This window comes from Scyliorhinus torazame, chromosome 6 (genome assembly GCF_047496885.1).
Source record: "Scyliorhinus torazame isolate Kashiwa2021f chromosome 6, sScyTor2.1, whole genome shotgun sequence".
NCBI classification, from domain to species: domain Eukaryota; kingdom Metazoa; phylum Chordata; class Chondrichthyes; order Carcharhiniformes; family Scyliorhinidae; genus Scyliorhinus; species Scyliorhinus torazame.
The window spans coordinates 86,732,621-86,758,591 of NC_092712.1; the positions used below are offsets into that span (position 1 = coordinate 86,732,621).

The 25,971-nt window shown below is 48.1% G+C and overlaps 1 protein-coding gene and 1 long non-coding RNA gene across 3 annotated transcripts in view; one reads left to right on the top strand and one right to left on the bottom strand.

Moving 5' to 3' along the window:
- Nucleotides 1-6,789: 6,789 nt before the first annotated feature.
- The window catches only part of LOC140424878 (uncharacterized), a 47,669-nt gene continuing 28,487 nt past the window's right edge, over nucleotides 6,790-25,971 (top strand). The window contains exons 1-2 of the long non-coding RNA XR_011947714.1: nucleotides 6,790-6,905; nucleotides 19,897-19,999. This is a non-coding gene — a long non-coding RNA (uncharacterized lncRNA). The remainder of the gene's footprint in view (nucleotides 6,906-19,896; nucleotides 20,000-25,971) is intronic.
- Nucleotides 20,475-25,971, bottom strand: part of LOC140424876 (ATP-dependent zinc metalloprotease YME1L1-like) — an 83,100-nt gene continuing 77,603 nt past the window's right edge. For both annotated transcript variants that reach the window (XM_072508415.1, XM_072508416.1), the window contains exons 17-19: nucleotides 24,828-24,901; nucleotides 22,615-22,701; nucleotides 20,475-21,006 (exon numbers count right to left, since the gene is read on the bottom strand). In XM_072508415.1, the coding sequence (XP_072364516.1) occupies nucleotides 20,863-21,006; nucleotides 22,615-22,701; nucleotides 24,828-24,901 (305 nt within the window). In that variant the 3' untranslated portion in view covers nucleotides 20,475-20,862. The remainder of the gene's footprint in view (nucleotides 21,007-22,614; nucleotides 22,702-24,827; nucleotides 24,902-25,971) is intronic.

A 25,971-nucleotide genomic window follows, 5' to 3' on the forward strand; every position in this document is an offset into this window, starting at 1 on the left:
ATGAGGATCCCCTGTCACTGTGGATGTAGGCAGGAAACCGAACAGAGCGAAGATTGTGTTGAGGGCTTTAATGACGATGGCAGACGTCATGTCGGGGCATGGGATGGCAAAGGGGAATCTGGAGTATTCGTCGATCACACTGAGAAAATATGTGTGACGGTCGGTGGAGGGGAGGGGGCCTTTGAAGTCCACGCTGAAACGTTCAAAGGGGCGGGAGGCCTTCACCAGGCGCGCGCGGTCCGGCCGGTAGAAGGGCGGCTTGCACTCCGCACAGACCTGGCAGTCCCTGGTGATTCTCCTTACTTCCTCGACGGAGTAGTGCAGATTTCGTGCCTTAATGAAGTGGTACAACCGTGTGACTCCTGGTCGTGCAGGGCCCGGAGTCGGTCTACCTGTGCGCTGGCACATGTACCTCGTGGTAGGGCGTCTGGGGGCTCGTTGAGTTTGCTGGGGCGATACATAATCTCGTAATTGTAGGTGGAGAGCTCGATCCTCCACCTCAAGATTTTATCGTTCTTGATCTCGCCCCGCTGTGTGTTGTTGAACATGAAGGCTACCGACCATTGGTCAGTGAGGAGAGTGAATCTCCTGCCGGCCAGGTAATGCCTCCAATGCCGCACAGCGATAGCTTGGGCCTCCTTTTCGACGGAATTTCTGAGGCATGGAGGGTGCGGGAAAAGAATGCCACGGGTCTGCCTGCCTGGTTGAGGGTTGCGGCAAGGGCGACGTCTGATGCGTCGCTTTCTACTTGGAAGGGCAGTGTTTCATCTACGGCGTGCATTGTGGCCTTGGCAATATCAGCTCTGATCCGGGTGAAGGCCTGTTGGGCCTCGGCCATCAGGGGAAACTGGGTGGACTGTATGAGTGGGCAGGCCTTGTCCGCATAGTTTGGGACCCACTGAGCGTAGTACAAAAAGAACCCCAGGCAGCGTTTGAGGGCCTTGGGACAGTGGGGGAGGTGGAGCTCCATGAGGGGGCGCATGCGGTCGGGTTCAGGCCCCAGAACTCCGTTCTGGACACATAGCCGAGGTTGGCTAAGCGGTTCATGCGGAACACGCACTTCTCCTTGTTGTAAGTGATGTTTAGGAGAGTAGCGGTGTGGAGAAATTTAGCAAGGTTGGCGTCGTGGTCCTGTTGATCATGGCCGCAGATGGTGACGCTGTCTAGGTACAGAAAGGTGGCCCGCAACCCGTACCGGTCAACCATTCGGTCCATCTCCCTTTGGAAGACCGAGATGGCGTTTGTGACGCCGAAGGGGATCCTAAGGAAGTAGTATAGACGGCCATCTGCCTCAAAGGCGGTGTATGGACGGTCTGATTTACGAATGGCGAGCTGGTGGTAGGCTGATTTCAGGTCGACCATTGAGAAGACCCGGTACTGCACAATCTGGTTAACCATGTCAGATATGCGTGGGGGGGGCGAGGGGGGGTATGCGTCGAGCTGCGTATACCGGTTGATGGTCTGGCTGTAGTCCACGACCATCCTGTGTTTCTCCCCAGTTTTAACTACTACCACTTGGGCTCTCCAGGGGCTGTTGCTGGCCTCGATGATGCCTTCCCGAAGCAGCCGCTGGACTTCGGACCTGATAAAGGTCTTGTCCTGGGTGCTGTACCGTCTGCCCCTGATGGCGATGGGTTTGCAATCTGGAGTTAGATTGGCAAAGAGGGAAGGTGGGTCAACCTTTAGGGTCGCGAGGCCGCACGCAGTAAGGGGTGGTAAGGGCCCGCCGAATTTCAGAGTTAGGCTCTGGAGGTTGCACTGGAAGTCCAGGCCGAGGATTAGTGCAGTGCAGAGGTTAGGGAGGAAGTAGAGGCGGAAGCCGCTGAATTCTACGCTCTGGACCGTGAGTGTGACCGTACAATACCCCCGGATCGCTACGCAATGGGATCCAGAGGCCAGGGAGATTTTTTGGTTGGCGGGGTGTATCGTGAGGGAGCAGCGCCTTACCGTATCCGGGTTTATGAAGCTTTCGGTGCTCCCAGAGTCCAGCAGGCTGGAGGTTACATGTCCGTCGACTTTCACGCTGGTGGATGCGTTGGTCAGGTTATGCGGACGAGACAGGTCGATTGACATGGAGGCGAGTCTTGGTTGGTCGTCGGATAATGGGGCGGCTAGTGAGCCTGGGTCCTGGAACGCTGGTGGTGCCCATGTGCTGAGGGGTAGACAGGATGGCGGCACCCGAAGATCTTGCGGGTTACAAAATGGCAGCGCCCATGGAACGCACGTTGCGGGGGTGGAACAAGATGGCGGCGCCCATGGAACGCACGTGTTGCATGGAGGGGAAGATGGCGTCGCCCACTGGCCGCACGTGGTCTGGGGGGTGGGGGGGCGGCGCCCATTGTCCGTGACCGAGGGGGGTGGGGGCGATAGTGGCCACTGAGTGGGCCTGGCACACCGCGGCGAAGTGGCCCTTCTTCCCCCAGGCTTTATGAAGGGCAGTGCGGGCCGGGCAGCGTTGGCGGGGGTGCTTCTGTTGGCCGCAAAAATGACATCGGGGGCCTCCGGGGTTCGCTGGCTGGCGTGCAACGCAGGCGTATTGGGTGGGCAGCGCCCCCGCTGGGGCAGCTGTCTGTGGGGTCCATGAAGTGTAGAAGGGGTGGGCCGTGTGGCTGGGGGTGTAGGACTGGACGTTGCGCAGGGCGACCGTCATGGAGAGCGCTAGCGTTTTAGTCTCTGCGAGGTCGCGCGTAGCCCTTTCTAGGAGTCGCTGGGGTATGAGATCTGACCCAATTCCAGTCACAAAAGCGTCCCGCATAAGGAGGTCTGAGTGTTCCGTGGCCGTAACGGCCTGACAGTCACAGTCCTGGACTAGTGGGATTAGGGCCCGCCAGAAGTCTTCTATGGACTCCCAGGGAGTTGAGAGCGAGTGGCGAGTGCGTGCCTGGTGAAGAGCCTGTTCACCTTGGTGCGTAGTTGTCCTTGAGTAGACTCATGGCTTCGGCGTAGTTCGGCGCGTCCTGGATTAACGGAAAGACTTTGGAGCTCAACCTGGAATATAAAATCTGAATCTTCTGAGCCTCTGGAACAGGGGTCGGCGCCGCATTGATATACGCCTCGAAGCAAGCTAGCCAGTGCTGGAAGTCCTTTCTGGTGTCGCTTGATTGCGGATCCAGCTGCAGGTGATCCAGTTTGATACGGAGGTCCATTCTTAGAAACTGATAGCAATAAATTGAGGCACGATCAATTGGACAAAGACGATAGTTGAATCCAACTGAGGCTTTATTGCTATCAGATGTGTGGCCTCCCACAGCAGCTGTCAAAATGGCTGCTGGCTGGAGGACATGCATATTTATACCCCACCTCCTGGGTGGAGCTAACAGGCAGGGACTACCGGCGAACCTGTATTACAGGTCCTACCATGCATCACCTAATACAGGTGCAACAGTGGTTTACCACATTGGTCATGGCCCTGACCTCCTCGGTTGTGTAGGGCAGGTTGCGGGCCTTGATGAAGTGGAGAAGCCGGGTGATCCCCAGGTGACAGAGGTCATTGTGGATGGCCCGATGTCGGTCATCTCGCGCCAGCGCGCACGTGCCACGGGACAGGGCATCTGGGGGCTCATTGAGCTTCCCAGGACAATACACAATATCGTTATTATAGGTGGAGAGTTTGATTCTCCACCTCAAGATTTTATGATTCTTGATCTTGCTCCGCTGTGTGTTGTTGAACATAAAGGCTTACCGACCGTTGGTCGGTGACGGGGGTGAATCTCCTACTTACCAGGTAGTGCCTCCAATGCCGCACAGCTTCCACAGTGGCTTGAGCTTCCTTTTCGACAGAGTAGTATCGAATCTCCGAGGCGTTGAGGGTCCGGGAAAAAAAGGCCACGGGCCTGCCTGCCTGGTTAAGGGTAGTGGCCAGGGCGACATCTGACACGTCGCTCTCCACCTGGAAGGGGATGAATTCATCCACCGCGTGCATCGCGGCCTTGGTAATGTCTGCCTTGATGCGGCTGAAGGCCAGGCGGGCCTCACTCGTCAGGGGGAAGATGGTGGCTATGATAAGTGGGCGGGCTTTGTCCGCATAGTTGGGAACCCACTGGGCATAATATGGGAAGAGCCCGAGGCATCTTTTCAGGGCCTTGGAGCAGTGGGGAAGGGGGAGTTGCAGGAGGGGGCGCATGCGGTTGGGGTCGGGCCCTAGGACTCTGTTTTCCACGACATAGCTGGGTTGTGTGGAAAACGCATTTCTCCTTGGTGTAGGTGAGATTGAGGGCTTGGGTTTGGTTTGAAGGGTGGTTTTGAGGAACTTCTGACGGTTAGCGTCGTGGTCCTGCTGATTGTGGCCGCAGATGGTGATGTTATTCAAGTACAGGAACGTGGCCCGCAGCCCGTACTGGTCAACCATTCGGTCCATCGTTCTTTGGAATACCGAGACCCCATTGGTGACGCCGAAGGGGACCCTGAGGAAGTAGAAGAGGTGGCCGTCTGCCTCAAAGGCAGTGTAGTGGCGGTCTTCCGGGCGGATCGGAAGCTGGTGGTATGCGGACTTCAGTTCTACCGTGGAGAAAACCCGGTAGTGTGCAATCTGATTCACCATGTCCGCTATCCGGGGAAGGGAGTTGCGTGTACCGATTTATGGTCTGGCTGTCGTCTACAACCATCCGGTTCTTTTCCCCGGTCCTGGCGACCACCACTTGGGCTCTCCAGGGGCTGTTACTGGCCTCGATGACGTTCGACTTGATAAAAGTCTTGTCCTGGGCAGTGTACCGCCTGCTCCTGGTGGCAACGGATTTACAGTTGGAGATGAGGTTCGCGAAGAGCGAGGGAGGGGCGACCTTAAGTGTCGCTAGGCTACATACGGTGAGAGGGGGTAGGGGTCCGCCGAACTTCAGGGTCAGGCTCCTGAGGTTGCACTGGAAATCCAGTCCTAACAAGAGAGGAGCGCAGAGATGGGGGAGGACATAGAGTTTAAAATCAGCATACTTGGCGCCCTGTATTGCGAGGTTTGTGACAGTGTACTGAATCTGCACTGAATGTGATCCAGAAGCAAGGGCGATTTTTGAAGTGGGGGAAATCTGGAGGGAACGTGTTGGGCGGTGTTGAAGATGGCGGCCAAGATGGCAGCCCCCGTCGGTCGCACGTGTCGGGTGGCGTTGAAGATGGCGGCCAAGATGGCGGCGCACATGAGTCGCCGTGGCCCCCACAGATAGCACGAGGCAGATGACGCATCAGAATGGGGCGTTACCGGCAGGCACGCAGCCACGCTGCGGGGTCTGCGGGCCTGAGTCTGTGAGTCGGGCCTGCGATTTTGGAACTTTGGGTCGGGCCAAGCAGAGTTTGGCAAAATGTCCTTTCTTGCCGCAGTCGCTGAAGGTCGCGTTCCGAGCTGGGCATCGCAGCCTGAGGTGCTGGTTCTGACCGCAGAAATAGCAAGGCGGCCCCCCGGGTTGGGCGGGCAGCCGCGCAGCACAGGCCTGGGACACCCTCGGGTCGGGTGATGGTCGCGCCTCCGCCGCCCACGAGGAAATTGCGTGGTCGGACGGGAAAGCATTTAGGCTCTGTAAGGCTACCTCTAATGAGGTGGATAGTTTTACCGTCTCTTCTAGGTCGAGGGCGCCCTTTTCGAGCAGGCGCTGTCTGGCATAGTTGGACCCGACCCCAGCCACATGGGTGTCCCGGATGGCGAGTTCCATGTGCTGCGAGGCCGTGACGTCCTTGTAATTGCAGTTTCGAGCGAGTATCCTCAGGTCGCGTAGATATTCCTCCAGCGATTACCCGGGGCATTGACGATGTGTGGTGAGGAGATGCCGCGCGAACACTTCGTTCACCGGCCTCACGTAATGTCTTTTCAGGATCGCAACCGCGTCTGCGTACGTGGTCCCGTCTTCGATTAGTACAGAGATTCTGTGGCTCACCCGGCCGTGGAGGAGACTCAGCTTCTGTGCCTCGGTGGAGGCGGGCGAGGTAGGCCTCAAAGCAGTGGAACCAGTGTGGAAAGATTCCTTTTGCTTCAACTGTCTGTGGGTCGAGTTCCAGTCGATCAGGTTTAAGGGCGGCTTCCATTGCGATATCTTAGCTGATTAAATTGATGCGACCATCAATTCACACGAGACGATTAGTAGATGTGAACAGTGGTTTTAATAAGCTAGATCTGTGTCTGCCTGCGACTGCTCTGCACTGAGTGCCGCCTACAGGCTGCAGATTTATATACCACCCCCGAGGGGGCAAAGCCACAGGCGGAGCCCACAAGGGCATCAACATAATACAATACAATACAGTGGTGAATTGTAGCAGCAATACATTCACCACAGGATGATTGTTCCCCTGCTCTATTGGACTGAGTTAACCCAGCAATAGCATAAAAGGCTGGCAGCTGTAGAGCCAGCTAAAAAGGAATGCGGACCCGGTGAAAGGTAACCAGGCCCTATGCTTGTGTGATGCTGTTGCTGAAATAAAGGACTTTTAAGAAGCTCGTTGGACTCCCCTGGCTTTATCACAGTTCGGTTAAATAGCATCTGAAAAGCACATGCTAAACAATCCAAACTCTAACATTTATTCTTCGGCAAATATTAATGAATTCAGAATTTGGACAGAACAAATTGAATCAGGGAATACTGTTACTAATCTTGTTCTGCCATCGTGTGGCCAGACAGGATAACAACAGAGCAAAATCAGAAAAGGCTGGAAATAAAAATCAGTGCGACTCTCTACTTTTGCGTGTTGTTCTCCCCCATTTGTTTGTTTAACCTATAAAGGGGTCACTTACCTTTTGGTTCTGACGACGTGCCGGGGCTTGCCCCCAGGTGTCCACCTCTGGTGATGTTGCTTGCACATAACCTGTTGCCATATAAGGTAACAGCGGGAACTCTGGGTGCCTGAGAGTCTAGCTCGATCTGGGCTACTGACAATAGAGCGGTGCACATTAATCGGGTGCGATGATCTCCTGATGGGTGATTGATGAGGTAAGTCCATGCAGGTTCTGACAGTTTGTCTGTTGGTTGTGTATTTGACTTTGGTCAAGACTGAATTCCCAACCGCTTGCCTGAGGCTTGACAGCAGTTTGATTTAATGTGCTCAATTCTTTAATTTAAAATATTCAATTTAATCGGGCTCAAAACTAGGCTCTGCCAAGTTACCACAGAGTCTGCACCCTCCCTCCAAAACGGCACCCTACCTCAGCCCACTCACCCTCCCTATCCCAGTAACCGCACCTACCATTTGAACACTGAGGAGCAATTTAGCATAGCCATTCCACCTCACTGCGGGAGGAAACCGAGCACCCGGAGGAAACCCACACAGACACAGGGAGAATGTGCAAACTTCACACAGACAGTCGCTGAAGGTCGGAATTGAACCCGGGTCCCTGGAGCTGTGAGGCAGCAGTGCTAAGTACTGTGCCACCCTAAGTATGTAAATAATCTTTATTGTCTCAAGTAGGCTTACATTAACACTGCAATGAAGTTACTGTGAAAAGCCCCTAGTCGCCACATTCCGGCGCCTGTTCAGGTACACAGAGGGAGAATTCAGAATTCTCAGCTGGAACGGGAATTGAACCCGCGCTGCTGGACTTGTTCTGCATTACAAACCAGCTGTCTAGCCCACTGAGCTAAACCAGCATCAAACTCCACACGGACAGTGACCCAGGGCCAGTATGTCCTGAAGACTGGCAGATCATATCAAACAGCATGTTCCAGCCACTGTTCGCAACCGACAAGATACAGACTATACCCAACCTGCCAGTGCTGTCCAACAATTTGATGTGATTCGCAGCATGCTAAGAATTATACTCACAACCGATTTAAGACTGTCACATGGGGTGGCATGGTGGCACAGTGGTTGGCACTGCTGCCACATCAGGCTGTGATGCAGCCAGATAGGATGCTTTCTATGGTGCATCTGTAAAAATTGGTGAGAGCCAGTGAGGACATGCCGAATTTCCTCAGTTTACTGAGGAAGTATAGGCGCTGTTGTGCTTTCTCAGTCGTGATGCGCACTCCTAGGAATTTGAAGCTCTCAACCATCTCCATCTCGGCCCCGTTGATGCTGACAGAGGTGTGTACAGTACTATACTCCCTGAAGTCAATGACCAGCTCTTTAGTTTTGCTGACATTGTGGGAGAGATTGTTATTGTTACATCACTCCGCTAGGTTCTCTATCTCCTTCCTCTATTCTGACTCATCATTGTTTGAGATCTGACCCACTACATTTGTGTCATCAGCAAACTTGTAGATGGAGTTGGAGCCAAATTTTGCCACACAGTCGTGTTTGTATAGGGAGTATAGTAGGGGACTAAGTACACAGCCTTGCAGGGCCCCAGTATTGAGGACTATCGTGAATTTGGATTTTGTTTATTGTCACATGTACTGAGGTGCAGTGAAAAGTATTTTTCTGCGAGCAGGTCATTAAGTACATGAAAAGAAAAGAAAATACATAATAGGGCAACACAAGATAACACAATGTAACTACATAAACACAGGACCCAACCCTGGGCAGCACGGTGGCACAGTGGTTAGCACTGCTGCCTCACCGCTTCAGGTACCTGGGTTCAACTCCAGCCTCGGGTGACTATTTGTGTGGAGTTTGCACTTTCTCTCCGTGTCTGCGTAGGTTCAGGTGCTCTGGTTTCCTCCCACCGTCGAAAGATGTGCGGGTTAGGTAGCCCCTTAGTGTCCAAAGGTGAGTGAGGTTACTGGGTTTATGGAGATAGGGTGGAGGCATGGGCGTGCTCTTTCAAGGGCCGGTGCAGACTCGATGGGCTAAATGGCCTCCTTATGCACTGTAAATTTTATGATTCTATGAACCCCGGTTCCATGGTTCCCTGGTGCACACCGAGATCCCCATGCAACAAAGAAGCAAATCCCAGCCTTTCAGATTGTCCCTAATATGTGCCTTCGAGAAGGGACATCACAAGCCCCCAGGGGCAACAGGATACCAGCCACAGCACTGGACCTGGCCTAGCCCAACACCAGAATCAATACCCCCAGGATCTCCAGCAGACCCAATAAACCTACACCCCTGCTGAACCTACACCTCTCCAACCATACCCAGAACATTGCACTTATACGAAGAAGGAAAAAGGATGATTACACCAACCCCACCCGGAGAGACTCCATCACCAAAGAGAAGAAGAATCGTCAAGACACCCACAATTGGACACCAAAGGGGGGGGGGGGCCGATTCCCTCCTCCGCGATACAATCAACTCCCCTCAGTGGCACCTTTATTCAAATCCTCTCATTCTAACAGCTACATAGAGATAAGAGGCCCAACGGAAAAACTACAACCTCAAGGGATAGTCAGAAGGAACCCAGTCATCTCCAGGATACATAATCTGCCGAGGCCATTGAAAGAAAAAGGCACAGATCTTTAAATTCAAATAGAAAAATAAACAAAATAAAAACCAGATATGGATAGCTCAATCTCAGTGAGGACTGAATTATAATAATAATTTTTATTGTCACAAGTAGGCTTACACGGCAATGAAGTTACTGTGAAAATCCCCTAGTCGCCACATTCCGGCGCCTGTTCGGGTACACCGAGGGAGAATTCAGAATGTCCAATTCACCGAACAAGCGGGTCTTTCGGGACTTTGTAGGAAGAAACTGGAGCACCCGGAGGAAACCCACGCAGACACTCGAAGAATGTGCAAACTCCGCACAGGCAGTGGCCCAAGCCGGGAATCAGACCCTGGTCCCTGGCGCTGTGAAGCAACAATGCTAACTCTACCATCCACCATCACCCGAACCATCCATCCTTTACCCCATCCTGACTCCACTCATCGTCATTACGAACAAGATAAGGCGTGAAAAAAGCACTCCCCTCCCCTAACCACAAGGATTATTACACATGATGTCAAAAAATGGTGGCACGGTGGTTAGCACTGCTGCCTCACAGCACCAAGGACAGGTTCAATTCTGACCTTGGGTGACTATGTGGAGTTTGCACATTCTCCCCGTCTGTGTATGGGCTTCCTCCGGGTGCTCCGTTTTCCTCCCGCAGTCCAAAAATGTGCAGGTTAAGGGGATTGGCCATGCTAAATTGCCCAAATGTTAGGTGGGATTATGGGGATAGGACAGGGGAGTGGGCCCAGGAAGGGTGCTCTTTCAGAGGGTCGGCAATGGGCCGAATGACTTCCTTCTCTACAATAAGGATTCTATGATTCTATAAAAAGGAGTAAAACTGCACAGATCACACTTCAAAGAATAAAGAACAATACAGCACAGGAACAGGCACTTCAGCCCTCCAAGCCTGTACCAGTCATGATACTAACCTTGCCAAAACACTCAGCACTTCCTTGTGCCGTATCCCTCTATACCCATCCGATCCATATATTTGTCAAGATGCCTTTTGAACGCCATTAATGTATCTGCTTCCATAACCTTTCCTGGCAACGCATTCCAGGCACTCACCACCCTCTGTGTAAAAAAGCCTGCCTCACACGTCTCCTCTAAACTTTGCCCCACAGACCTTAAACCTTCGCCCCCTGGTGACTGACCCCTCCACCCTGGGAAAAAGTGCCTGCCCATTCACTCTATCCATGCCCCTCATAATCTTGTAGACCTCTATCAGGTCACCTCTCAACCTCAGTCGTTCTAATGAAAACAGTCAGAGTCTATTCAGCCTCGCCGCATAGCTAAAACCCTCCAGACCAGGCAACATCCTGGTAAACCTCCTCTGTGCCCTCTCCAAAGCCTCCACATCCTTCTGGTAGTGTGGCGACCAGAATTGTGCACAATATTCCAAGTGCAGCCTTACCAAGGTTCTATACAACTGTAGCATGACTTGCCAGTTTTTATGCTCAATGCCCCATCCAATGAAGGCAAGCAATCCATATGCGTTCTTGACTACCTGGTCCACTTGTGTTGCCACCTTCAAAGGTTTGTGGACCTGCACACCCAGAACTCTCTGACTTTCTATATTCCTAAGAGTTTTGCCATTTACAGTATATTTCCCCTCTATGTTAGACCTCCCAAAATGCACTGCCTCACATTTGTCTGGAGCAAACTCCATTTGCCATTTCTCTGCCCGTCTCCAACCTATCTATGTCCTGCTGTATCCTCTGACAATCCTCAACACTATCTGCCACTCCACCAACCTTGGTGTCATCCGCAAACTTACTAATCAGACCAGCTACGTTTTCCTCCAAATTGTTTGGATACTACAAACAACAGAGGCCCCAGCACAGATCCGTGTGGAACAGCACTAGTCACAACCTTCCATTCAGAAAGACACCCTTCTACTGCTACCCTCTGCCTTCTGTGACCGAGTCAGTTCTGTATCCAGCTTACCACCTAACCTCTGATCCCGTGTGACTTCACCTTTTGTACCAGTCTGCCATGAGGCACCTTGTCAAAGTCTTTACTGAAGTCCATGTAAACAACATCCACCTCCTCGCCTCATCAATCACCTTTGTCACCTCCTCAAAAAATTCAATCAAGTTAGTGAGGCACGACCTCCCCTTCACAAAACCATGCTGTCTATCGCTAATGAGTCCATTTGTTTCCAAATGGGTATAAATCCTATCCCTGAGAATTCTCACCAATAATTTACCTACTACCGATGTGAGCCTCACTGGCCTATAGTTTCCAGGATTATCCCTGCTACCATTCTTAAGCAGCGGTACCACATTAGCTATTCTCCAGTCCTCTGGGATCCCACCTGTAGCCAATGAGGATACAAAGATGTCAATCAAGGTCCCAGCAATTTCTTCCCTTGCTGCCCTCAGTATTCTGGGATATATCCCACCTGGCCCAGGAGACTTATCCACCTTAATATATTTTAAAAGACCCAATACCTCCTCCTTTTCGATGTCAACATGATCCAGACTGTTTACACAACCTACCCAAGAATTATCTTCCACAAAAGTTATTTTCTTTGGTGAACACTGATGCAAAGTACTCATTTAGTACCTCACCCATTTCCTCTAGCTCAACTTAAAGATTACCCCACTGTCCTTAAGTGGTCCAATCCTGACAGACTTCCGGTGACAGCGGGCGGGAGGCGGCCGCACAATGGAGAGCCCCCGCTCGGGAACGGCAATTTCGGGCTTTAAGCCCGGTCCCAGGGTCCGCAGAGGCAGCAGAATAAGGGAGAAGGCACGGAGGAGGCACTGAGAAGACACAGGAGGGAAAATATACCCAAAGAAAAATGTCGAAGGTGAGCAGAAAAACGGCCGAAAAAAACCCAGCTGGAGGTCCGTTGAGGAGTGGAAAGGTCACCGCGGGGTCACCAGGAAAAATGGAGGCTGGAGCACCAGGGAAGGCTGCACTGCTTACGGCTGAAGAAATAACCAAGGTGATGGCTGCGGAATTTGAAAAGCAGTTGGCGCAGATTGCGAAATGCATGGAGACGGTGAGGAAGGAGATGAAGGAGGCTTTGTGTGTGCTGGTGGAGGAGGCGGTTTCCCCGGTGAGGACGGAGGTGGCGAGCGCAGTGGCGGAGGTGCGAGAGCAAGGGGAGGCGCTGAAGGAAGTGGAGGAGACGTTATTGCAGCACGGTGATCAACTTGCCTCGATGGGGAAAGAGATGCGGAAGGTGATGGATACTAACAAGGATCTGCGAGGAAAAATGGAAGACCTGGAAAATAGATCCAGGCGACAGAACTTGAGGATTGTGGGGCTGCCCGAAGGAGTTGAAGGACCGAAGCCAACTGAGTATTTTGCCGCGATGCTGGCAAAACTACTGGGGGAGGGGGAGGACCCCTCCCGATATGAACTGGATCGGGCTCATCGGTCGTGGAGGCCTGTACAAAAGGCGAGTGAGCCGCCAAGGGCAGTGACTCTGTGCTTCCGTAGGTACAGGGCGAAGGAGAGGGTCCTGAGCTGGGCCAAGCAGAAGCGGGTGGTGCAGTGGGCTGGAGCTGGTATACGTGTATACCAGGACTTTACGCTGGAGCTGGCAAGGAGGCGGGCTGCCTTCAACCGGGTGAAGAGGGCACTGTACATTAGCAAGGTGCGGTGCGGCATTGTATATCCAGCGAAGCTGAGGGTGACTTACAAGCTCAGGGACTTTTATTTTGGAACGGCGGAAGCAGCGGAGGAGTTTGCGAAAGCAGAAGGACTGTAGCAGAACTGACAAGCCGATGTGACTTCATGACTGTATTTTCTTCTTTTTTGTATCACTGCACGCGGGTGTAGAGATTAAAGGAGCCAAGGTGGCATATATTTGGACGAGGGAAGGGACGGGACTTTCACTCGAAATGAGAGTTCTTTGGGGTGTAGGTGGATAGGCGGGGATTGTGTGCTAAAAGGGGATCTTTGGGCTTTCCTGGGGCCGGGCAAGTGGGATAGGGACCTGGGCAGGGGCCTCCACGCTGGCCGGTGTCTGCCGGCCAGTGAACGGGAGTGACGTGTGGGGGGGGGGGGGGGGGGGGGGGGGGGGGGGGGGGAGGGGCTGCGGCCTTCGGAGCCTGGCAGAACAGGGTCCGAGTGGTCTAGCCGGGGTGGAAAGTTGGGGGGGGGAAGGAACCGAGGGTAGGGGGAGGAGTTTTACAAGAGGCAGTGGATGGGAGGAGCTGGAGACCTGGGGTGGGGGGGTGGGAACATGTTTAAGATTAAGGGTGACTACGGGTAATCCGATTTATTTTTGTCATTTGTTTATGTAAACATGCGGGTTGAGGTTTGGGGGTTGGTAGGTAGATGGGATCGTTGTTGTTAGTATGGGGACTGACATATCTTGCTGATTATTGTTTAGCGTTGATGGATGTAAATGTGGGAGAAAATGTGAAAATGGAGGAGAATTTTTAAAAATATTTCAAAGTGGTCCAATCCTTTCCCCGGTCACCCTCTTGCTTTTTACATATTAATAAAAAGCTTTGGGATTCACTTTAATCCTCCTTGCCAAGGACTTTTCATGACCCCTCCTAATTTCCCACTTAAATACTTTCCTTTCTTTATACTCCTCAAGGGTTTTAACTGCTCCCACCCTTCTAGACCATACAAAAGCCTCCTTTTTCTTTTTCACAAGGTTCACAATATCCCTCGTTATTCAATGCTCCCTAAACTTCCCATACTTATCCTTTGTTCTCTCAGGAACGTGATGTTCCTGAATCCTAATTAACTGTCCCACATGTCTGATGTTGATTTACCCTCCAACAGCCGCACCCAATACAAATTCTTCAATTCCTGTCTAATGTTATCGTAATTTGCCTTTTCTCAGTTTAACACCTTAACACGAGGATTACCCTCATCCCTATCCAAAAGTACCCCAAAACGTACGGAATTGTGGTCACTACTCCCAGCACGGTAGCATAGTGGATAGCACAATTGCTTCACAGCTCCAGGGTCCCAGGTTCGATTCCGGCTTGGGTCACTGTCTGTGCGGAGTCTGCACGTCCTCCCCGTGTGTGCGTGGGTTTCCTCCGGGTGCTCCGGTTTCCTCCCACAGTCCAAAGACGTGCAGGTTAGGTGGATTGGCCATGATAAATTGCCCGTAATGTCCAAAATTGCCCTTAGTGTTGGGTGAGGTTGCTGGGTTATGGGGATAGGGTGTGGAGGTGTTGACCTTGGGTAGGGTGCTCTTCTCCAAGAGCCGGTGCAGACTCGATGGGCCGAATGGCCTCCTTCTGCACTGTAAATTCTATGATACTATGATACTCCCAAAATGTTCCCCTACTGAAACCTCAACCACCTGTTCAGGCCCAATCCCCAATACCAGGTCCAGTACTGCCCCTTCCCTAGTTGGACTATCTACATATTGCATCAAGAAACCTTCCTAGATACACCTTATAAACTCTGCCCCCTGTTACTTATGCATCTATCTGAAATCTCTCTACCTATCTACTCCTCTATCTCTTGCTGTCAATATGATTTTTGCTGGGACAGGATAACAAATTACACTTGCCCTTGTATCTCGCACGCTGTTACAGGAGAAAAGACAACAATAAATAATCAACTACACAATCACAGGGGAGTAACTTCAGGATTATCGAAGAACTGTAGGATAGTAACACCATCTATGCTGTTTGAGAAGGCAGAGGCTAAGACAGGATCAGCGAACACTCCTCAGGATCTCTCAAGGATTGCAATGAACGAAGCACCATCACCGTGCTGTCGCTCCGATGCCCAGATGACCCATAACCTAGGCCCCAGCAGGGCGGTTTGACTCAACCTGCTCTAACCCCTCACACCGAGCATCAAGAATAGGATAATTTAGAGCCAGTGATCGGGGGACCTAACCGACCCTCGGCCTCGAAGACTAGATACATTGTGTTCCATCAAACTTGATGTACCCAGCCTCCAGATCAATACTACTAAAGCCAATCTTCAAACTCAATCAGGAACTTGCCACCCACTTCTTGCCAGGGACCGGTTTCATGATCACACCCTGCTCAACCGCTACCTCCCAAACCCATCCGGATAGATGGCACAACATGCAGCAGGATATCAATGACTCAAAGACAGACCCTTACCAGTAAAAGTTCTCTTTCGAATGCAAGAACTCTCTCATGCACCTCCACCATTCTCCTAAGGATACCTCACAAATCTTGAAAGAGAATTCTAAAGACCTGAACCGCATAGCCGAGATCCTCATACAAAACAACATTTTTAATGGTGGTGTCATCTGGATGCACACAGCACGCAGTCAAATTAAGAATTTTACGATTTATCTTGGCTCTTCTTTGCAAAACACCAATTGGGATCCTCCAGGGATATAGCACAAGCTATGTATCCCAAGAAAAGACAAATATGAAATGTGGACCCGAATAAAAGAAAGGATTAAAAGATGAGCAGAGCGAGAACTCGCAAAAACAAAACTGCTGCCGCATTCACATCACACAACCCCCATAAATACATTTTTTGTCAGGTCATCTGATTATTTTACCAATCACCTCAAATCTGTGCCCTTGATACTCAGTAATTTACTTTGTACAATGCTTGCCAGTTCAAATTTAATGACATTAATAAAACCAGTATTTATATAATTAAGAACATAAAAATAGATCAAGCATCTGGGCCAAGATATCTATCTTTTAAAAAGAAATTCCAATTAAGGGGTAATTTAGCACGGCCAATGCACCTACCTTGCACATCTTTAGGTTGTGAGGGTGAGACCCATGCAGACATTGGGAGAACGTGCAAACTCCACACGGACAGTGACCCGGGGTCGGGATCAAACCTGGATCCGCAGCACCATGAGGCAGCAGTGCTAACCAGTGCAGCACCAAGCCACACAACAATATCTATCGGAGGATTCTCAGGTAAATGGGACACATGCTGGGAAAGCCCTTTTTGTCTGTTTTTAATTGCTCATTGTACTCTGGGACAATTTGCATGAACTGGAAGGTTAACGTAGGTCTTATCATTTAGAGACAAAATAGATCCACGTAATTATGGGACTATTAATTTTACATCTGTACTGGGAAAGATATTTGAGGAAATCATTAGGTATACAATAAGTTATTACTTAAGCAGAATCATAGAATTCCTACAGTGCAGGAGACCATTCGGCCCATTGAGTCTGCATTGATCTCCGAAAGGGCACCCTACACAGGCCCAACCCCTCCGCAACCCCACCTAGGGACGATTTAGCATAGCCAATCCACCTAACCTGCACATCTTTGGACTGTGGGAAGAAACCCACAAAGACACGGGAAGAAAGTGTAAACTCCATACAGTCACTCGAGGTCATAATTGAACCAGTTTCTCTGGCGCTTTGAAGCACAATGCTAACCACTGTGCCACCCAGTAGAGGGACATGGGAGGGATAGAGTCATAGGGTGTTACAGCACAGAAAGAGGCCCTCCAGCCCATCATGCCTGTACCAGCCATCAAGCACCTATCTATTCTTATCCCTCTGGGCAGCACGGTAGCATTGTGGTTAGCACAATTGCTTCACAGCTCCATGGTCCCAGATTAGATTCCTGGCTTGGGTCTGTGCGGAGTCTGCACATTCTCCCCGTGTGCGCGTGGGTTTCCTCCGGGTGCTCCGATTTCCTCCCACAGTCCAAAGATGTGCAGGTTAGGCGGATTGGCCAAGCTAAATTGCCCTTAGTGTCCAAAAAATTGCCCTTAGTGTTGGGTGGGGTTACTGGTTATGGGGATAGGGTGGAAGTGTGGACCTTGGGTAGGGTGCTCTTTCCAAGTGCCGGTGCAGTCTCGATGGGCCGAAAGGCCTTCTTCTGCACTGTAAATTCTATGATTCAATAGCCTTATATGCTACTCTCACAGAACAGAATTTAGTGCAGGCGGCCATTCGAGTCTGCACCGGCCCTTGGAAAGAGCACCCTACTTAAACCCACACCTCCACCCTATCCCCGTAACCCCACCTTTCCTTACCTTTTTTGGACACTAAGGGCAATTTAGCATAGCCAATCCACCTACCCCTGCACATCTTTGGACTGTGGGAGGAAACCGGAGAACCCGGAGGAAATCCACGCAAACACGGAGAGAACGTGCAGACTCCGCAGTGACCCAAGCCGGGAATCGAACCTGGGACCCTGGTGCTGTGAAGCCATTGTGCTAACCACTATGCTACCGTGCTGCCCGTACTGCATTTCAAGTGTTCATCTAAATGTTTCTTAAATGCTGTGACGGTCTCTGTATCTACCACTCTTTCAGGCAGAGCGTTCCAGATTCCCACCACCCCATGGATGAAAAGGTTTTTCCTCAAAACCCTCTAAAACTTCTACCCCTTAAGTCTATGGCCTCTGGTTAATAGCTCCTCTTCTAAAGGGAAATGTTTCTTCCTATCTATCCAATATGTCCCTCATTATTTTGTACACCTCAATCTGGTCCCCTCTCAGCCTTCTCTGTTCTAAGGAAAAGAAGCCCAGCCTAACCAGCCTCTCTTCGTAGCTGAAAAGCTCCTGCCCAGTGAATCTCCTCTGCATCCTTTCTAGCAGTGGTTAGCATTGTTGCTTCACACCGCCAGGGTCCCAGGTTCGTATTCCGCTTGGGTCACTGTCTGCGCAGTCTGCACGTTCTCCCCATGTCTGCGTGGGTTTCCTCCGGATGCTCCCGTTTCATCCCACATCCCGAAAGCTGGTTAGGTGAATTAGACATTTTGAATTCTCCCTCGGTGTACCCAAACAGGCACCTAAATGTGGCGACTAGGGGCTTTTCACAGCAACTTCATTGCAGTGTTAATGTAAGCCTACTTAAAGATTATTATTAGTGCAATCACTTCCTTCCTATAATTTAGAGGCCAGGACTGCTCACAGTACTTGGGAGTTGTATAAAACGTTTGTTACGCCACAGTTCATCACAACCTCCCTGTTCTTATATTCTATGCCTCAGCTAATAAAGGCAAGTATCCCATATACCTTCTTAACCACCTCATCTGCCTGCCCTCAGGGACCTATGGACATGACTACCGTTCATTGTGTATTCCCTTGCCTGGTTAGTCCTTCCAAAATGCATTACCTTACACCCTTTTCAGCGTTAAATTCCATTTGTCACTGTTCTGTCCAGCCAGTCTATATTGTCCTGTAATCTCCTTGCTATTTACACCACCAATTTTCATGTCATCTGCAAACATAATGATTATGCCTCTACATTCATATCTAGATCATTAACATACACTACAAACAGCAAGGGACACAGCACCGATTCCTGGCACTGGACACAGGCTTCCAGTCACAAAAACAACTTTGGATCATCACCCTCTGCCTCCAAGCCAATTTTGGATCCAAATTGTCCTGGATCTCTTCTTGACCTATTTCCCATGCGGGACTTTGTCAAAAGCCTTACCGAAGTTCACGTGGACTACATCAACTGAGCTGCCTTCATCTACACTCCTAGTCATCTATTTAAAAAATTCCAATTTGTTTAACATGATCGCCCCCTGACAAAACCATACTATCCTGGATTAATCCTTACCTCAAGTGGACATTATTGAAAAAACGATTTGAGGGGCAGAATTAATTTCCCACCACTGATGTTGGACTCAATGGCTTGTAATTATGTTTTTTTCCCCTACTTCCCTTCTTGAATAATAGTACCACATTTACTGTCCTCCAGTCTTCTGGCACCTCTCCTGTAGCGAGAGGATTTAAAAATTAGCACCAGAGCCCCTGAAATCTCTCTCCTTGCCACCCGCAGCAGTCTAGGATACATCTCATCTGGACCTGGGGATTTATCCACTTAGAATGCTGAAACCTCCTCCCACTCAATGCAAATCTGTTCAGTCGCCTTCTTCAGCCATAACATAGATTATAAGAGTAGGGAGGTTATGTTGGAGCTGTGCAGGACTCTAGTTAGGTTACAGCTGGTGTACTGTGTGCAGTTCTGGTTGCCTCACACTGTAGGATGTGATTGCACTAGAAAGGGTGCAGAGGAGGTTCACCAGGATGTTTCCTGGGATGGAGCATTTTAGCTATGAAGAGAGGTTGGATAAGCCCAGGGTTTCTTTGGAGCACAGAAGGCGGAGGGGGGACCTGATTGAGGTGTATAAGATTGAGGGGCATGGACAGGGTGGATAAGAAACAGCTGATCCCCTTAGTTGAAGGGTCAATAACAAGGGGGCATCATTTTTAAGATGATAGGTAGGAGGTTTAGAAGGGATTGGAGAAAATGTTTTTCACTCAGAGGGTGGTGGGAATCTGGAATGCACCGCCTGAGAGGGTAGTCGAGGTGGGAAACTTCACAACCTTTAAAAGTACATGGATGAACGCTTGAAATGTCATAACAGTCAAGGCTATGGGCCAAGTGCTAGAAAGTGGGATTAGTTCTATCGGTGCAGACTTGATGGGCGGAAGGGCCTCTTCTGTACTGTATAACTTTATAACAATGTGCCACTATCAGCATCCTTCTTAGTCACTATGCCACCATTCACATTTCCCTGATCTTTTTGTCCACAAAATCTTTGTCAATCTCTCCCTAACCTCCACCTATCGCTGACCCTCTATCCAGCCCTTGTTCTCTCTCCACAGATGCTGGTTAAACCAGAGGTTGTCCTGCATTTTTCTGTTTTTGTTTCAGATGCCAGCATCCACCGTAATTTGCTTTTATTATAGATAGCGAAGTGATAGCTCTTGAAACATGAATTACACCAGAGTGACCCTGGGCAATACATCAGTCAAGACCATCTGCCTTCTTCCAGGAAAACCACAGTAGCAGGTAAAATGTATTTATTTTACATTCTTGACTTCAATAGATCAAATACAATGTAGAGTAAAAGAAATTCAGATACGATCTCTTTATTTTAGGTGTCAATAGAAATCTCAATCTGAGGTACTTTACTGCTAATATTCAAAATAAAAAGTACAACTTTAATAAACTTTCTATACATTCGCTGTTTTCCAATTCCTACAATACACTGTTTATTCTACATAACAGCAAAAAGTATGAGGAAATATTTTGCATACTGTGCAATTATGCCCTCATAGCTACTTAAGGCAAAGCTAGTGGTGACTTAATGAATAACTATTTTTGCAGCTTGTACACTTCAGCATCAGAAGGACTCTTGCTTTACAAGCTCCAGAAACATGGAGTACAGAAAAGATAATGAAAGGTTGGAATGCCTAGTAGCAGTCTAGGGATAAATAGACAAATGAACAAATACCTGAATGACTCAATGATGAAAGCAACCATGCAACATTTCATCAGATTTTAATTTACTGGGAAGCATTCCCCAGAATCTCAAATGTGTACATAAATAGACTTAAAATACAAAGAGGGGAAAAAGAAAACAGTTGAAGGCAACAATGCTCACCTTTAGATCTTACACTACACAAGAGCAAAATGTTCATAAAACTGATCCATTTATTCAATGGGCATGGTTGAGCAGGGATTTAAAATAGCTCCAGAGCACAGAGTTTAGGTAATTTCAGAGTGAATTACCATTTTCCGTGGCTATGAAAATACTAACAATGCCCTCCAGAGTTAAAACTGCCTATAGTATACATTCTGTGGGCTACTGCTCTTCCTCATATATACATCGGAGTAAATAACATGGACCAAGTCTCTATTCCAATGGGAAGTTATTTCAGCTCGAGTCTCTTTCCCTCAAGAACCATTTGTATCTCTTTGGCATCCAGGGTCTCATACTGCAATAACGCTTCTGCAAGAGTTTTGTGTTCCTTTGCACGAGTCTTCAAGATGTGCTTTGCTCGTTCATACGAATCCTGCGTTTAAAAAAAAAAGATTTTAGCCCAACCTCAAAGGAACATAACTGATACATTGCATGCATTTAACACTAGCTCACTAATTTTTTGTCTTATTAACAGTTTAAACAACACATGGAACAATACTAAACCAAACTAAGTGTTTGGGGGGGGGGGAGGGGGGAAATGAGAGAAGAGCCGCTGGGGTAAGGGGGGGAAAGAGACACAGAGTGGGTCAGGGCGCACGAGCACCAAATGTGCAAAACATGTTAAAGTCTTGCAGTCCCTCAGCAACTTTAAGGATATCCGAAAACATCTTAATTTTTAATAATCTTTATTGTCACAAGTAGGCTTACATTAACACTGCAATGAAGTTACTGTGAAAAGCCCCTAGTCACCACATTCTGGCACCTGTTCAGGTACACTGAGGGGGAATTCAGAATGTCCAAATTACCCATGTCTTTCGGGACTTGTGGGAGGAAACCCACGCAAACACGGGAGAACGTCCGGGAATCAAACCTGGGACCCCGGAGCTGTGAAGCAACAGTGCTAACCACTGTGCTACCATGCTGCCCATTTACAGACAATTAAATACTTTTAATCTGTGGTCACTGCTGTCATGCAGGAAAAGCAACACCTAATTTTCACGCATGCTCCCACAACTGCAAGGGGGAGACGGTGGCTTATCATAGAATCCCTATTGTGCAGGAGGCCCATCAAGGCTACATCATCTCATCCGAAAGAGCGCCCTATCTGTGCCCACTCCCTCGCCCTATCCCCGTAACCCCACCTAACCTGCACATCTTTGAACACCAAGGGGCAATTTAGTATGGCAAATCCACCTAATCTGCACATCTTTGGACAGTGAGGAAACTCACTCAGTCACAGGGAGAATGTGCAAACTCCACACAGACAATGGCCAAAATTGAACCTGGGGTCCCTGGTTCTGAGGCAGCAGGGCTAACCACTGTTCCACCATGGTATCGACATTAGTGCTGTAATCCAGAGACCCAGGGTAATGGCTTGGCGACTCAAGTTTGAATCCAGCATAGCAGATGGTGGAATTTGAATTCAATATTAAAGTATCTGGAATGAAAAGTGTAACGATGGCCATCAAACCGTTGTCGATTGTTGTAAAAAAAACAATCTGCCCTTTAGGCAAGGAAATCTCTCCGCCTTTCCTCTTCTGGCCTACATGCGACTCCAGACCCACAGCATCTTAAATTACCTCACAACCTCCGAGCAAGCTGCTTAGTTCAAGGGCAATTAGGGATGGGCAATAAATGCTGGCCCAGTCAGTGACGACCACGTCCCATAAATGAAGTTTAAAAAGTTGATTGACTGTGAACAGATCATTTAGTTTTATTCATGCTGACTATATTAACTAATATTCAATATTGATAACATCTCAACCCCTGGATCCACAATGTGAGAGCAGGCAGAAAGCACGTAGTTCCAGTGACGTATTCCCTCAGTACTGCACTGTCAAACTAGGTCATTTTGCTCAAGACTCTGGAGCTATTACGTTTAGAGTTTTGACTAAATCTAGACATGAGAAATGTCTATCATAAATATGCTCAAATGTTTCAGTATTGCATTAATTAACATGTCTAAAATAAATAATCTTACTCTCAATAATATCCTGACTTCTTGTTCAATAGCAGATTGAGTGTCTGGGCTTGCTCTCTCTGGATCCGAATAAGTCATGACTCCAAGCTACAGGCAAAAACAAAATAGGAACGTGATCACAACATTGCATGACATTTTTCTTCAAGGAGATGTGACCCAACAAGAAACTGTAACCTTCAGGTTAACAGCAAACATGACAACAAAAAAAAGATGGGGAATAGGGTAATGTTAGATGTCAGTCACCCACTTAACCTTGTTAATGAGGTGTTCTATTAAAGTACAACTAGAGGTGTACACAAGAGTTGAAGATGGATTGCAGATGAGGTTGAGGTTAGCTGAATTGTATCTCAAAACTCAGATTGAAGTTATTGGATTCCAAGTGCCAGATTTTCCTGTTGCAAAGCAGATGAACAGAACGGCAACAAAGTAAAATAGCCATCGAGCTGCGCACCGGGGGTGGTGGTAATGATTGGGAAGTTTGCAGATGACACAACAATCGGTCTTATAGTTGATAGTGAAGAGGATAGCAATGGACTCCAGAATGTTTTCAATGGTTCGGTTGAGGGGGCGGAAAGTGGCAAATGGAATTCAATATTGAAAGTGTGAGGTAATGCATTTGGGGCGGGCGAACAAAGCAAGGGAATACTCAATAGACTGGGGATATTGAGAGGGATTGAGAAAGTTAGAGACCTTTGAGTTTCTGTCCACAGGTCCCTGAAAGTTGTAGGACTTTGAGTATGGCAGTAAGGAAAGCATATGGAATATTTTTCTTTATTGCACAAGATATAGAATATTAAAGCAGAAATGCAATGCTGGAACTGTATAAAACACTGGTTGGGCCATGAGTTCTGAGTTCAGCTCTGGTCACCATATTACAGAAGGACATAATTATTCTGGAAAGAGCAGTGAAGAGATTCATAAGAATGTTGCCAGGGCTGGATAATTGCAGCTATAAAGAAAGATTAGTTCGGCTGGAGTTGATTCCTGTAGAAGAGGTAGATGAGAGGTGACTTGATTAAGATGTACAGAATTATTAGGGGCCTAAAGAAGATTGTTTCCCCTAGCAGAGAGGTCAGTTACCAGAGGGCACAGATTTAAGACGATTGTTAGAAGGATTAGAGGGCATAGTAGGAAAACCTTTTCACACAGAAGGTGGTAGGTGTCTGAAATTTGCTGCCCAGATTTGTGGTTGAGGCAGACAACCCCAACTCCTTTAAAAGGCACCTGGACCTACAGTTCAAATACTTAACCCAAAAGGCTGCAGGAAGGTGACAATAGAATAGGTGGCTAGATTTATACCCCAGTTGGCAAAAACATGGGCTGATGGCCTCTTTCTGTGCTGTAACGCTTCTATGGTTCTAACTGTACATGGTAATGAATGGCTGACAAAATGGTTTGAAAGCAGCAATTTGATGGTGTTAGATACAAGACACTTACAGAAGTTTTAAAGATGCCTTTTTCTCCTGCCTCCTCTGGAGGCATTCCACCCACCTGCCTCCTCTCACATATCCTGGCAGCCTAATTATACCATACTCCTATAATAAAGGCACTGACCCAGGGAAAATTGCTGACAGTTCTGGTTTTGCGACAGGTACACGACCCACAATCAAACCCACCTTTTTTTTTTTTTGTTTTGTTCATGGGATGTGGGCATTGCTAACATTTATCCTTAACTGTCCTAGAGAAGGTGGTGGTGAGCTACCTCCAACCAGAAAATCCAACCCCAAGCGTTACCAATCTGGAGTCAAGCGTTAGAAATGGGGTTAGAAACTGGTGAATTGAGTCAAGTCAGGAACTTTTTCTCTATGGTAATGAAACAAGTAACGGCAAATAGGGTCATCAAAGCAAAAGCCAATTCTTTTGGATCAGAAAGCATAAAGGAATGAATGCAACAAAACAAATATTTGAAGAGAAAGGGCAAAATAAATGTGAATTGGTTGTGGTTGACTGGCAAATCTTTGAATTGGGTTGGTATTTTGTTCATAATGTTGGAAGAGAATAAAAAGGGAAGTTAGCAAACAACGCAAACTGGCACACAGTTTAACTGGGAAAGGGTAATGACAAATCACTGCTGAGGTGTGGAGAAGTCAGTCCAGAAGCAACATTGGTAGATATTGGTAGATACTTTGAGCAGATCCAAGCAACTTTTACACTGCAGTTAACTTAAAACATCGGTATGAAAAATGGGACTAGATAAGAATGCAACTCTTTACCTTATCACTCATTCCAAATTTTGTGACCATCAGCTTGGCTATTTTGGTTGCATTATCAAAGTCACTTGAAGCACCTAAGTTTAAAAATTACAGTATTTCGGTTACAAAAAACAGACCAGTGTTTCTATTCTACTTTTACTCTAACAAAAGGGAGTTAAGAGCTACAAAAAGGGAGAATGAAAAGAAATGTGCAAGGGATAAAGAAATAAATATATTTTTTTTTACAATTATTTGGGGAAAAAAAGAGGGCGCTTAGAAGCACTGCAGTCCTCTATAAATCTTCAATGGTGATAAGTCAATACAAAAAAAAGAAATGGCTTACATAATGAATAATTGATGGTAATATTTACTGCCGAGCAAGGAAATGGTATTCTAGACATCCCAGAAAAAAACTAACATTAAACAGGGACATGGCCTCAGCCAAACTGACATGAGCAAAATAACAGTGAATGAAGAAAATCGCAGCACCGAAGAACAACATGTGCCAAGGATCAGATGATTTTCATCCTAGGCTTTGGAAGGAAGTATGTGAGAACATTGCAGATGGTCAAACATTGACCTTCGAAAGAATAGCTGATATTATTCCTATATTTTAAAGAAGGGAGAAAGAACATGCCGAGGCATCTATAGACTATTCTGCTTAACATCAGTGGGAGGAAAAATAATAGAATTCTCACGATGTTAGAGAATTGAAAAACATCTAGAAATTAGAAATATAACAATGAATACTCAGCATAGATTTCAAAACAGCCAATCTTGCTTGACCAACCTATTGGATTTTTTGAGGGGCTAACAGGGTAGACAATGGTAATGCAATAGATATAATTTATCTGAATTTCAAAAGGCCTTCAATAAAGGTGCCCTAATAGACTAAATTTATAACGGTGAGATAATGCTTGTTTCAAGACTGAATGCAAACGGTAGTTATTTGGAGTGGCAGAGGTGGGAAGCGGTGTTCCAACCACTGTTCACAATTTACATTAAGGATTTAAAATCAAAAACAAAATTTTGGGGTTGAGAAAGAGTTAAGTGAATACTGAGCGGTCTGCCACGAATTACTGGAGGACATTCATAAATTTACTGAATGGTTAAATAATTGGCAAAATGAAGTTCAACACAGATAAATAGGAAGTTGCATATTTTG